The sequence below is a fragment of the Teleopsis dalmanni genome, chromosome 1, assembly GCF_002237135.1.
Source record: "Teleopsis dalmanni isolate 2A chromosome 1, ASM223713v2, whole genome shotgun sequence".
Lineage (NCBI taxonomy): Eukaryota > Metazoa > Arthropoda > Insecta > Diptera > Diopsidae > Teleopsis > Teleopsis dalmanni.
The window spans coordinates 191,339,706-191,355,004 of record NC_051846.1 but is presented as its reverse complement, the minus strand read 5'-3'; the positions used below and the strand labels follow the sequence as shown (position 1 = coordinate 191,355,004).

The following is a 15,299-nucleotide window of genomic DNA, read 5'->3' as shown; positions in this document are numbered from 1 at the left end:
CTAATTTTTTTACTACTTTTTTTTACTAATTTTTTTTTGTCTTTCATTTCTATATCGAAAATTAGTGCAATATTGTTTGCTATCTGTTGCATTCGTTGTGTTGTGTTGCGGCAACACACATTTCCATTCCTTTCAATTGCATTGAATAATTTGTGGCAAGCTGGCCGCACTGTGTTGACGCCTTCAATGCTACTACGCCATTGGCTGCGCTTGCTATTGTGTGCGCCATGCGCCATAAGCTTTACGCCGTACGCCGTGTGTATGTGTGTCTCTTTTATAAGAACTTCACGGCGAAATCGTAAATCTAACCACTTTTTCAATCGCATATCACACAACATATTTCGCCAGTAACACTCAACACTCCTTGACGTGTTTCGTTTCTTTTTTCTTTTTTTTTGTTTTTTTTTTTCAATTTTCTTTTTTTAAATTAATTTTATTTTATTTTCTCTCGGTTTCACGCTGAACTACACTATATTTTAAATCGAAGCCAAAATATTATAAATCGCTGAAGCGGTTCGCTGTTATTATACGGTTTGGTGTTGATTGTGTCTACAACACCACCTCTCCACTGCATAGCTACGTCTGTTATTAAAGGAATTTATAGCTATAATAGCCATAGCAGAAATCGTATTTATGCCACACTGATGAAGTCTACGATATGCCGTCGGGCAATTGACATAAATCGCTTCGCTAAATAATATATGTGTTCGTGCCGTTCGTGGCCTGACCCGACAATATCACTGGCCGCCTTCACCGTATTGAACTCTTGACATGAAATTGTTTTTAATTTGTTTTTATAACTATAATTTAGTTGTTATCAATTTGTTATTATGCACTTGCAGCAATAATATTCAATATTTACTATTTGCCTACTAATATGTGATTTATTTATTTAATATTTGCAGGTGGTCCTCTCGGCCTGTTCCTCATATTTTCAGAGCATATTTCAGGACCACCCCGAAAGACATCCAATTGTGATATTAAAGGACGTCCGTTTTGCCGAGCTGCAAACTTTAGTTGAATTCATGTATAAAGGCGAGGTTAACGTGCAATATTGTCAGCTTTCGGCTTTACTTAAAACGGCCGAATCGTTAAAAGTAAGTAACCCACCTTCTACTTCTCATACAAAATTTATGACTTTACTTTACCATATATTCAAAAACTTACTAAACTTACTTATTATTCTACTTTGCAGGTGAAGGGTTTAGCAGAAATGACAAATCAGAATACAACATTACGAGAACCAGAACGCGAACCAGATCGCCTCAGACCACACTCACAGCCTAGCAAAAGTACTTGTGACAGTCCTGTCGATGCAGCATTAACTGGACCCTCTACATCAACTGCAACAAATGCTTGCCTAACGAGCGCAACACATACCGCCACCACAAATTCAGCTAATACAAATACCGCAACACTAGCAAATGCCATACACAGTAGCGCGCACAAACGTGAAGCAATCGAACGCTGCAGTCCTTCACCACCAAAACGTCTACAAACCGCAACAACAACAACAGCAACTGCAGCACTCGAACACGACAGACAACCGCAACCGTTAGATTTATATCAAGGACGTATCGATACGATTGAGGAGAGCGGCAGCGGTAGTATAAGCGTTATAAGTGGTGATAGAGCGCGCGCAAATGAAACGAACAATGTTAGTAACAGTTGCACTAGCAGCAACAACAACAATAATAACCAGCAACAACATCGCAGTAATACGCCACATGGTAGTGGGACCAGTAACGCCTATAATAATGGCGATGAGCGTGAGTTTTTAAGTTCACCCACACGTTCGGCCACCTGTAGTTTGCAGGATGAAGCGGATATTGGTGTAGCATTAACAAAAATTGAAGATGTCGATGATTATGATGAGGATATGGACTTAGAAGAGGACGCTGATAATAGTTCGAATGAAGTAGGCTTAAATATGAAAATTGGTAGTTGTCATGCTAGCACTGCAGCTGTTGTACCATCACCACTTGGCGGCATTGGTAATGCAGGTGTGGCTGAGCCAGAATCTGCACGTTCAACACCTGCCGCTACAATGAATACAGCTAACTTGCCCTCAGATCTAACACAACGTCCGGCATCGCGCAGTTCACGTGATGGTGCCGTCAGTGTTAGTAGTAGCGCGCATACCTCCACACTGGAACGTCCAAGCAGTAGTGGCATGTGCGGTCTACCAACTGCAACGGCTATCTCAATTGCCGGCGGCCTAAGTCCATCTGCGGCAAGTGCGTCTGGCTTAGGCAGTGAAACGCTGCCTGGCACTTCTGGGCTCGGGCCTGTGCAATCGGTGCCGCTGGTAAGTGATATTTTTAATAATTCATTATGAAGATATAACATATAGACTATCTGATCTCCATCCGATGAGACTAGCCTTTAAAATAAAAAAAAAACGTTTATTATTTTGATTGTTAATTTTTGTTTAAACAAAATGGTTTCCGAAGAACGGAATAGAGATGGTGCAGAAAATGTTTAACAAATTTTTTAGACAATTTTTTATACATCGCCAATTTTCCGTCATTCTACTTCTTTAAATCTTAGGTCAGGTTTCAATGGGCGGTGTTTATCGACACAAGAGAGACTCAATTATTCAATGAGTCTCTCTTTCTTCGGCACAAGTTTAGCATATCATTCTGTCCAGCATCAACCATCAGAATTGTCACTTAGAGCAAGTACAGTCCTTCTATTTCCTCATATCTTAGATTAAGTTTCGATGGACGATGGTTTTCGGCATTCCAGTTTCTTATTCGATAAGTCTCTCTTCCTTCGGCACAATTTCAACATATCATTGCTGTGCTAAAATTTCCATTGTCAATAGTCAAAGTTGATATATAAGGCGGGTACAATTCTTCTATTTGCTTAAATCTTAGTTCAAGGTTTGTTAGGCTGATAAGCTGCTTTTCTACTTCAGATCATGTACTTCAGATCCCAATTCGATCAGTCACACAAACATTCAACAATCGTTTTCTTAAGAATTTGTTGTACTTACTCGTTGTTTTCTTTATTGCTAGTAAGTTTTAATACCTAGTACTCAAGAACTTATCTAGTACTCATTGTTAGTACTAAAGAACTTCACAACCTTTATAGAATCGAACAAACTAACGCAAAATCTATGTAAAAAGGCATGCTTTCTCGTATACAGAAAGCACTGTAACACTATTCTACAATATAAAAAAGAACTTAATTATCTCTCCTTATTCCATGTTGTTATATTGAGGGACGTACACAAAATCGGGAGTCACTGCAAATTTCGCTCAAATTTTGTTAGTTAGTAGATGAAATGTACACGATTCACCTACCATCAATTACTCATAGATGTCGCTGCATTAGGTATTATTATAGAACTAGTCTCATAGGATGTATATTTTCTTTTTCTTTTTGTTTTTTGTATTATAAAATAAATTTCTCCATCTCTTTCTTACAGTCACTGAAAAAGGAAATTGATATCAGCGAAGACGATAATAGCAACAGTCGACATCCACGCTCAGCTTCGGCTGGCGGTGGTTTGGGTGGTGGCGAACTCGACTATCGCGCCTCGCACGAATCGGTAAGTCCAAGTTTTGCACTACTTAGCGTTTTTCTTTTTCTACTTTTTATTCCTGATTTCTATATGTATTTTTAATATACATAATGATACGTTATTTTTTGCTCTTCGTCGTGTTCTTTGTCTATGAATTAAATATATACGTATTTATTTATATTTTTTTTTCTTTAATGATAAATTTTATGACTCAATTAAGTTTTCTATTTCGTCACCTTTCAGTGTTTAAGTTACGTGATTTTTGAGCCTCAAACTCGCTTTAAATGTCCAATTTTCTATATAATTTTAAACTTTAATTAATGATTAAGATATTCACTATTTCGAAATATATTTTTAGTTTATGCAAAATATCGTATTTCCGAAATTGCTTACATTTTAGGTTGACATTTGTCGTTTCGTTTTTCGTTTGCCAATGTTGCATGTTTGTACAATAAAATTCAATACCGGAGCTTCACTCTATAATTTTCGATATGGCCTCCATATTTTTTTGCTCTTTCATTTTGTAAACGTCGCATGTTTCCGTGTCCTCAATAATATCGTTATTTATTTTTTTTTTTTTTGTTTTTGATTTTTTTTAAATTCTTTATTAGATTACCTTTTTTAATATGTATTTTTACCAATTTTATGCAATATTTTTTAGTTTCTCTTTATGTGAACAAAAAAGGAAAAAAAGGATATGAGAAAGAAAAATAAATTCTATTAAATAAATTTTTCTAGTATCGTGCATGCATTCAATTTAAATTTAGGCAAACAAATTCCTCAAAAATATAAAAATTATTAAATATTTTTGGTTTATTATTAAAAATTCCTTTCTAATTTGTAAGATTACAAAAGTGCAAAGTTCAGAGTAAAAAAAATTAATAAAAAAAAATTGATTTTTAAGTAATTCAAATACATGACATAAGTATTTAAATATTATTATTAAATATTATATTATATACACATAAAATAAAATAAATGTTTAGAATATTTATAAAACATAATTGTGTAATAATATATATATATATATATCATATCATATCTTTATATTTATTTTATATTTTATTATATTTATATATAAAACTATATATACATATATATTTTAAGACAAAATTAAATGACTGTTATTTATTTACATTTATTTGTATATATATATATAATCAATTTATTTTTATATTTATTTTATATCTTTATTTCTTAATATAAAATATCTAAAAAATCAAACTTTATCATATTCTGTTTTATGTAATAAATATTAGTTATAACAATAAAACTTACTTACTTATTTACTGCTGTTTTTCTCTCCTAAGTGGAGCATAGGGCCTCAAACAATAATACTATGGTATCTGAGGAAAAATTCAATAAACTTTGAAACATTGGCCGAGCCTTTGTTTGTTTGTTTGATCATCAACGCTGGAGATCTTCCCATCACGTAATATATACTTTACTCATATTTGGTAAAAAATATAGAACCCCTACTAGACACCATTTCTAGTTTATTAAAATGTTAATGCAGCCTCCAATGTTCTGTAAGTCTTTCTACTATAATCTCTTTGACATATAAATAAATTCAAATAATTATATCAATTTCAATCCGATGACACTATACGTATTTAAAATGAAATATATATTTTGAACTGATTCAAAATAATTTTATTCGTTTTACTTCTATCCTAGCAAAAAGATTTTATCCTTTCAAAAACCGGGAAAAGTACCTGAACTTGGAAACAAGAACGTTATCTCTTTTCTTCAATAATCTTAAATAATGAATAATTCTCTATTTATTATTTACTAATAGTATAGCATTATTAGCTTTACTTTTACTTCATTTTAAATTTGATGTATTACATTACATACATACTTACAGCTATAGCTTACAGCTATGGCATTTTAGCGGTCTGCCGGAATCTAATCATTTACTAATATTTTGAAGTAAATTGTGATCTTGAGATTTTTCTGTATAGAGACTGAGTTAATTTATTATCTTCTACAAATTTTAGAGTTCATATTATTCATCATCATCAACAACCGATGCCTACTTTCGATATTTTTCAACTAATCTTTCCATCGGTATCTATCGTGAGCCGATATATTCATACTATAACCTTTCTTATGCTATTACTATTATATTTAGAATCTTTTACAGTTAATATTATTCGCCATCATCGGCACTATAGCCGATGTCTGACCTTAGTCTTTTTCAACAAATCTCTCCATTGGTCCTGATTGCAAATCGATACATTTATACTATTAACTTTCATTTTACTATTATCACCAATAATCTTTAGATTTCTTACTACTCATAATCATCATCTATACTATTACCGACGTCCAATCTTAGACTACTTCAAGAAATCCCTCCACCGATCCTGAACGTGAACCGATATATATACACTATTACCTTTCATTTTACTTTTATCTTTTAAAACCTTTACCGTTCATACTATTATCATTAGTACAACCAATGTTGACATTCTTCGACAAATCTCTCCACGAACATCTAGTGAATATGAGGTGATATATTCATAGTAAAACCCTTCATATTACTATTAATACCAAAAATCTTTGAATATGAATATTTTCATTTAGGCTGAATTTTTAAATAATTTCACGAAAATTAATTGAATGATTCCCTGCCATCATTTTCCCTTAAATATTATTTGTAGGAAAAAATTTTAAATAGATTGAGAAGAACTGTACTTTTCATAAGAACTACAAAGGCTTTCTACTTTTAACCAAATACGCTACCTTGCGACATATACATTTTTTAACACCAAAACGGCAAACTCTTCACTATATTTTTTATTATAATTTTTTATTATAAATTTTATTTTTATTTCCTTTACGATAAAAACGAAAATTCTTTTTATGAAATAAAAATTTTTGTTTTTTTTTTTCGTCCACCATCAAAAGAAAAAAATCTTGCCAAAAAGACCACAACAACAACACCGACAGCAACTGAAAGAAAGCAACAACAATAGCGGTGAGAAGAGTGTGGCAGACACTCTACATTAGCAACGCTTGACGAATTTTGTAATATTTTTACGCACACATATAAATGTTAAAAAACACACAAACATACCAACATTAATGTCCTGAAAAAATAAAAATTGTGTGAAAAGTAAAAATTTTTTTTAAAATATGTGCGCCAAAAAACAAAATCAACGACAAAAAACGAGAAAAAACGAAGGCATACACGGCCCCCAATTCGTGTAAATTTTACATCTTCGTTTTAATTCTTTTATATATATACATATGTATATATATTTTTATATAGAAATATTTCTATGTATGTGTTGGCTTTGTGTGATTGTGTATGTGTTCGTATATATCATAAAACTTAACCGCCAAAAATAAAAATTATAAAAAATCTTATGACGCAAAGCTATGCACAATTTATTAAGCGCGTGAATTTAATTTCATAACAAACTGTTGTTTCTATACGTTGCATACATACACATATACATATTCATATATATGTATAGTTAGTATATATATGTATATAGTGGTATATAAAATACTTTATTCTGTGTGTTTTAATTCTTATTTTGCATATATAAATATATAATTTTTTTCTTAAAACGAAAAGTAAAAGAACGCACTGTAACTGCAGCATTTGCTTTTTCGTAGCATACCTTTAGGCTGCCACATTTGTGCTGTTGTACATAAAAACATAGTGCCACATTGCATGCACTGTCTTTGCCGTACTGTACAATTTTATGCATTTCAGTTGTTCAGGATTGATTTGGATGTGAAATGCGTGCAATTGTGTGTGTATGTGTGTGCGGTATCAATCAAGCCTTAATAGTTTGAGTATCTATTTTGTCCGCTATTTGTTATCGGAGGAGGCAGTAATTTGTAGTTTTCTAGTTAGCATTTGTTGCATTCTCTAAAAGGTTAAAGTTATAATCCCATTTGTTGGAGTATAATTATTATTAACTTAAGGATTTTAGCACTGCGTCCTAGAAATCTACTGTGCACTTATACTCATGGATTCAGAGTATAAGTCCAATGTTCTCTTATTTTTACGAGAAGACATATTTTTTTTTAAATAAAATATTCCTATTCAAATATTCATATGCATCTACTGCTCTTATTTACTGTTGTTAATCTATCTTAGTATCGTAGGCTATTCATAACATTTTATATTGCGTTCACTTACAGTTACTATATGTGTCCAAAATTTTAATCTTAATTTTCTCGCCACACTTTTGTGTCCCTTTCTCTTTCCTTTCTTTGTATGCATTATCAAATCAATCCATGTATTAACATGGATTTCCTTTCCTATGTATGTAGCGCTCTAAAAAGTCGGCCAATACCTCTTCATTCCATTTCATTTCGTTATAATGTTGTCATTTTCATTGTTTTGTTATTGTCATCTGAAGCGTTCACTCAAAAAAAAGGAAAGTCTATTAAAAAATAAATTCGAAAAAATATTAATGCAAAAGTAAAAGTTGTCTTCGTTTTTTCGTTACTTTTGATGAAATTCATTTAAATATTTTTTTCTTATCATTTTTCTGCTCTTTGCTGCTCAGCTCGGTCGATATGTAGTTAGGTGGATACATCAAGCCTATATATACAATAAATTGTACACAGAGTTCTGGCTTCTTTTATATCGGTTTGCCTAACCGAGCGATTGTGTATGTTTATTGAGTTTTTCTATCTGAGTTTCTTTTTACGAAAATAAGAGAAACTCGATACAAAAATGCAATTTATACAATTCATGCAATTCTGTTGTTTCTCTTGCTTTCAAATAAAATAATTGAAAATATATATATATATATATATATATATATATATATATATATATAGATATATATATGGTTGTTTTTCTTTCAACCATTTTCTGACGAAAGGAAAAAATCGAGAATGTAGAAAAAAAAATTTGGAAAATAATGTAGTGAAGCATAACATTTTCGCATTAATTTTTATTCAACAGAATTTATGTTGCTTCCCCGGGAAATTTTAGGCATATGCTTCAGTAAAGTGTAGGGTAGACTTTACTCTGCAGTAATTAAAATAAAAATATTGGAAATATTGTAAACTAATAGAAACTAAAGATAAATATATAGAGTTTTGGATATATAGATAAATGAATCAATAGATAGAATGATAGATAGACAAATAGACGGATAGACTGATATATTTAAAGAGAAATATATAGATAAATAGATAGATAGATAGACGGAAAGATATATAGATAGCGAAATAAATAGGTACATAGCTAGACAGATGAATAGGTAGATAGGTGACTAATAAATAGATTGATAGACAAATAGATAGACAAATAGATAGACAGACAGACAGATAGTTGGACAGATGATAGACAGATAGATAGAAAGATAATGAGATAGACAGATAATGATATAGATACATATATAGATAAAAAGACAAAGAGAAATAAATAAGTGGGCAGATAGTTAGACGAATAGAGAGATAGCGGACAAATAGATAAATATATAGACAGACATATTAGTGTGCCATCACAAACACAAGACACACATTTCCAAGACTTTCTAATTTAGTGTCCTTAAATAGAAAACGGACTTAAAATAAAACACAAACTTCAATCACAAAAATTTATTAAATTTTTATTAAAAAATTTTTAAGTAACGTAAAAAGTGAACGTTTTTGTTAAAGATGCCAAAATAAATATAGATCGAAATACAAAAGGGCTTGGAATTTCTTCTTAACCCTTGAATTCCTTCGAGACACCATAATAAAAATATATTTTCAATTAAATAAGTAAAATAAGATACTTTGGAATGACATATTAAATTGCCGATATAAGTGTTTGAGTCCTATTGATCCTTAATTTGCATCTTATCCATAGGAAGGCGCTTCTTAGATTTCTTTCGCATATTTCGACGTTTTATTGTAGCCACACTAACTTTTCTGTGCTTTCCAAAATGGTTCTTAATTTTCCTTATAAAACGTACAAAAAATTTGCGTCTACCAGTAAGACCATTCTTCTTCCGTGATGTGGAAGCAATCATTGATTCATCCAATGCAGCAGATACTGCAAACATATTGAAAGCGTCATTAGAGACCTCCATTGGGTCATTTGAAGTTTCAGTATCCATTTCAATGAAACTGCACGGACAACTGTAAAATAAATATAAATATATAGATCTTAGATTTATTTAATAAAAATCTTTAAAATTTTAATTTACTTCAATTTATTTAAATAATTTACCTGGAGTTTTGTGGTCTGAGCTAACTTCTTTTCTGACTAAATTAACACAGAAAATTCCAAACTTTTCTTGGAACTAAAAAATTATAAATAAAAATTTGATTTTTACACTTTAAATAATTTTTTTGTTTTTAAATTGTGGTTACTATATTATTTAATTTTTATAAACTCTGCTTTTTAGTTTTGGACTATTTACATGTAAAAAAATATCTCCAGTTATTTTCATTTGTTACTGTATCTCATAGTATAATAGATCCCTTTAGATATCTTTGGATAGATTTGAAATAATTAAACACTGCAACCAACCATTTCATGAAGCATCATTAAAGGTATACGACCTAAGAACTGCTGTATTCCACTTGATTATGTGTTATTCATTTCGAGACATGTCATGGTTAACCGTTACTAAGCTAGTTCGTCCTTACAACTATGGTTAACCGTTCCCTACTTAGTTAAAAAAACTGTAAACATTTCCAGGCTATCTAACGGGCCACCGAGTGTGCATTATTATCTCAATATGTTAAATTTGTCTCATGTCTTCTCTACTTGAAGACAGTTAGGACCTCAGCCATATTTTTTGTAAGTAGTCTCTGGGTTTGATCCGATTCAGTGAAAATGAGCTGAAAATACTGGCTGGTTATTTAAGTGCGTTATCATCTCATTATGTTGAATTTTTCTCATGAGACGAAATGTCAGCTGCGGTTGAAACCAAGATTATCTGTGTTCGGATAAATTCCGTGCCAGAAAAAGATAATAAGTGATATTTCACTCTCCTCATGCATCAGTGAATTTCACTTACGACACCCGACCGGAGGTGAAAATCTAGTACCATAGAGATCAAGGCCAACAGCTAAGCTTTCCTGACCATTGAGGTTGGCTTCTTAAATGGAGTGTCCTGGTGGTTGTGATTAAAACCCAAACTTACACGGGTAGAATGATTGTATTCATTTACAATCATTCGATGTGCAGTTACATTTTCCAAACGGGTGCTGTAACCCAAAGATCAGCAGAGATGTTAAATAGATATCGGCGGAATTCTTTCTTATTCCTTTCTTATTCTTTCTTATTTCTTATTCTTATTATTTCATCGGCGCAATATACTGATACGTATGTGAAGAACACCGTGGTGTTGAGCCTTCAAAACAGGTCTCCATTTGAGATTCTGGATCTTTAGCCTCCTCCAACAACTATTAATTAATTAAACAATTAAAAAAGAATATCTGGGATAAGTTATAAAAACCTGAATTTCTTGTCAGATCATAAGACTCGATTAGACCGTATTACACAAAATTCTTCAACGACTAAACTGTCAATTAAACAAGAATATCTGGGATAAGTTATAAAAACTTGAATTTCTTGTCAGTTCATAAGACTCAATTGGAACGTATTGGACAAAATTCTCACCAGTCAGCTGGTTCAACTAAAGCGAAACCAACTCAGCCAACCATGATATGGGGGCTGAGTCTCCGATGCATAAAAGACCAATATTAAGGAAGAGGAATAGTAAATCTACCGACTTTTCCCGCATTATTAAATATTTTATTATTAAATATTTAATTTTGTGAGTATCATTTCAGTATTTATTGTATTTTTTTTTTACGTATGAAACTCACAACATTTTCTATATTAAGTTGAACACCAAGTGGTCGCAACTGCATCAGTCAATCATTTCGCATCACTCATACGCCTACGTTTACCAAACATTTTCGCATTGCACTTGTCTGCAATATCAATTTTCAATTTTAAGTACTTTCATAACTTTTTATTTACATTTATTCTTACTTATTTTCCTTTAAGCTCAATATCAAAAAAATTTCACTTATAACAGGCACATGGTTACATATGCAATATATCATATATATATATTGTATATAGAATTTGTATTAATATTTTTCATCATATAATAAAAGTTTTCTACATACGTAAACGCAAAAATAAATTAAAAATTTTACAAAATGCGTTTTTTAATATTTTTTCAAAATGATACTTGTTTTTGTATCATTTCTGAGTTGAGTGGCGGCTATGCAGTGTCCTTTCACATATATGGTATATATATATGAGAAAAAAAACAAAAACTCCACTCAAAAAAAATATGTTAAATAAAATATTAACAGAAACGCGAGGAGCGGGCAATGGCGTATAGGCAGTGGCGAACCTTTCAACAATGCACTCCTAAATTGCAACAAAAATTAAAGTTGGCATAGATGAGAAAAAAAAGAATATATTAAAAAATATAAAAATAAAATATCCATAACTCAAAAATATAAATTTTGAAAAAAAAATTCGCTTTGCAATGCGACAAACAAACAAAACACACAAAAATCTTTATTATTCTTATTATTATTTTTGTGCAAATATTAAAAATAAAAAAAAAAACAAAAAAAAAAGATATGGCAGCTCAAAATTGCACAAAATATCAAATAGCATACTTCGCTGCTTGGGTACGTGGAGTGTGTGGAGTGTGGGTGCTATGTGGATTTTGTGCTGCCCGTGTGTAGTGTTTAGTTGGTTGGCTCTTCCTGCTATGCTATGCTCTACTGTGCTGTGCTCTACTGTGCTGTGGTGGCGCGTAAAATATGCTGCATTCGAATTGAATGAAAAAATATACTAAAATTTTTACTAAACTTTTTTATGTTTTTATGTTAGAATCAAAGCACAACCATTTGCAAAATAGATAAAATGCCAAACGCTGATATTAAAAACAAAAATATTTCCTAAAAGAAATCCATATAGAATATATATTGTATATAAAATATATATGCATACATATGTATAATATGTTATATATCATAAATTTCTGAATGCTTGTATTTCGTATAGAGACAGCTTAAACTTGTTTCATTTTTTATCCTTTTTATTTTTTTGAAATCTGTTTTTTATGTTGTAAAAGAATATATTTTATTAGGAGAGTGCAAACCTTTAAATGGCTTCCTAAATCAATTTAGTCATATCCGTGTTACTCACTTCTCCCATGTGGCATATCATTTTGCCAAAAGCGAAATAACATACAAATGGAAAATAACCGAACGTTGTTGAAGTTTTTATTAAAAATTTTGTTAATTTTTAATCAAATAAATTTTTGGTTTGACCATAAGCATACTACTGTTACGAATGTCACCAAATATCTAACAAAAATGGTATTTAGAAGAATTTTTTGATTTTATTGTACGTATATAATATTTGGGATCCAAGTGGTAGGAGCTCAAGTGGTAGACTCCTTAAGCTCCTAATGGAGTATAATAATTAATAATAGTCAATTTTTGAGTTCTATGTGGTAGGAATTCAACCTTGGACGCCAGTGTTAACATACTTGTTGTCCCTGTGAGAAAATGATCTTCGAAGCATTAAAATTATTTAGACTGTTGTGTTGGACGAAGACATGGAAACCAATTGATAGTTTCACTACAATCCATTTATCACAATAAGCCACTCTTAGAGCACCGAGGCAATAGCACAATGTCTCATTAGCACTTTAATTAAGACATGAATTGAGGGTTTGCTGAAACTCAAAAGACTTTTCGTTATTTTTTTTTAGCTAACCTTTTTCATACCGTTCAAAAACAAGAAAGTCGATAAAGCATTCATAGTCGCATTGGTAAATTTACCTCAGTTGTTTAATAGTTTAGTTTAAATGTCGGCATTTCCTTGGTCAAAGCATCTTTAGGCCGTCCTATTTGCTAACTTCCTATTTACATGTCAATATCCATCTATCTAAGAACCTGACCGCAGCGTCCTTTCATTTATTGTGCCCAAAGCAACTACAACTTAATAGCACTCTAATAAGCATACCAGTTATGGATTCACTGAAACCCAAAAGATTTTTCCTTCTTTTTTTCTCAAATTTTAATAATAACGTACTCTCAATTATTATGCCAGAGTAATAACCACTTATTACCAATTGTTAGTAAGTTCTCGAGCAGTGAATTCATGTGAATCTAAAAGATCTTTCGTTCATTTTTATCTAATATGGACCATAGCGCCCTAATGTGGCAGAGACAACCATCACTTATTAGCATTCTAGTAAGTATCACTGGATACTTCACAAGTGCTGCTTTTCATCTTCTTCTTTTTCCTTCTCTAAAGCCTGTCACATACATACATATTCAAATGTATCTATCGTTTATATTTCAGAGTCAAATATATGCCCTAAACGATATCATATGTTAAAAATACTTTTGGAATAATCACCCTAAATACATTAAAATCTAATTGTCAAAGCTTAACAAAATTTATAGTTAAAAAATTTTGTTAGTACTACTTTATTCAAACTATATAGAACTTCTTTTTTTTTAGTGACTTTATTCATTTTCCTTTGCATTTTGTTTTATTTAATCTTTTTGTCTACATTTCGCTGATTAAGTCATTAATTAACTGCAACGTTGCATTTTAAATGCATTTCCGGTACCTTCGCCCACATCTGCGTATGCATTTCCATTAGCATTTTTACGCAAATTTATACAAAAACAAAAAAACAACAAAGCCATACAAAAAAAAAGAAATTTCGTAAGTAAATACAAAAATAATTTAATTAACTTGCTGATTTATTTTGTTAAGATAAAAAGCAAAATCCTTTTTAAAAATCATTTGAGCTACAAGCTTTAACTTTTTTCTCTGTGTTTTTTTTTTTTGTTTTTTGCAATCGTCAAATAAAGTCCTTTCTCCTTCTCCAGATACCTTTACGGATATCAATTAACGCTAATGAGCACTGCTGCATCGCTGTGGAAGAAAATAAAAATATTTTAGATAATAAAAAATAAAAAAAAAATATCTCCAACTTCAAAAAATATCTGCCAATTTCGGATATCATAAAGGACAAGCAAAAAACAAAACAAAAACAAAAAAAAAACAAATAAAAATTTATTAAAACCTTTGCGCAAATACAAGCAAACGATGCGTTTCAGTGCATTTGTCTGACAGCAGCCGAAAAACACACACACACATACACACGCTGCCAAAAACAAAGCTGAAAAAACTTTACTCCCAACTCCAACTACAAATCATTTGGTACGTTTGGGCTATGACAAGCCATGGGATGAGTCACAGCTAGTCCAGGCGTGCGAAGAGCAAAGAGTGAGCATATGTGGGCCTATGCCTTGCTTGCTTTGACGTTTATTTTAATTAGTTCTTTAAGCGTTGAGAGCATCTAACGGTGCGTTACAATTTCTGACAGTGTACAGAGTGCAGCTACCTCACCCCGCCTTTACCGTCTATACTAAGTGCACATGCAACCAAATACACTTCAAATAAATACGCAAATATTCTGCAGCAGCAAACAAAAATCATGCACAAAAAATATTTGTATGCGTCGCAAACAAAATATAAAATTTAAAAAGGAAAAAAGAAAAAATTAAAATAAAAAACAAAAAACAAGAAACAAAAACAAATCATTGGCAGAGAAAAAGTATTATTTTTCAAAAAATAATAATAAAACGCGCCTATAAAGCTACTTACAGTGCTAACAAAAAAAAAAAAATGTAAGCTTTTACTTTGTTGGCATTGAAAAATGAAAAAATTAATGCAAAGAACTTAAAAGCGCTTGCAGGCAATGCAGTGGCAGTGTTGGCGGTTTGGCAGTCC

The 15,299-nt window shown here is 31.3% G+C and overlaps 1 protein-coding gene across 1 annotated transcript; it reads left to right on the top strand.

The window, feature by feature from the left end:
• The first annotated feature begins 1,025 nt into the window (after positions 1 to 1,025).
• LOC119666952 (protein tramtrack, beta isoform-like) lies at positions 1,026 to 3,929 on the top strand. The gene is made up of 4 exons (XM_038076230.1): positions 1,026 to 1,097; positions 1,196 to 2,308; positions 3,434 to 3,556; positions 3,888 to 3,929. The coding sequence occupies exons 1-4, from the start codon at positions 1,026 to 1,028 to the stop codon at positions 3,927 to 3,929; spliced, it is 1,350 nt and encodes a 449-aa protein (XP_037932158.1).
• The last annotated feature ends 11,370 nt before the right edge of the window (positions 3,930 to 15,299 follow it).

Bases quoted from the DNA above. Each gene is read 5' to 3' on its own strand.
- LOC119666952 (XM_038076230.1), top strand. From the start codon at position 1,026: ATGTATAAAGGCGAGGTTAACGTGCAATATTGTCAGCTTTCGGCTTTA. The intron at 1,098-1,195 runs GTAAGTAACCCA...TCTACTTTGCAG, and splicing joins AAACGGCCGAATCGTTAAAA to GTGAAGGGTTTAGCAGAAAT. The intron at 2,309-3,433 runs GTAAGTGATATT...TCTTTCTTACAG, and splicing joins CTGTGCAATCGGTGCCGCTG to TCACTGAAAAAGGAAATTGA.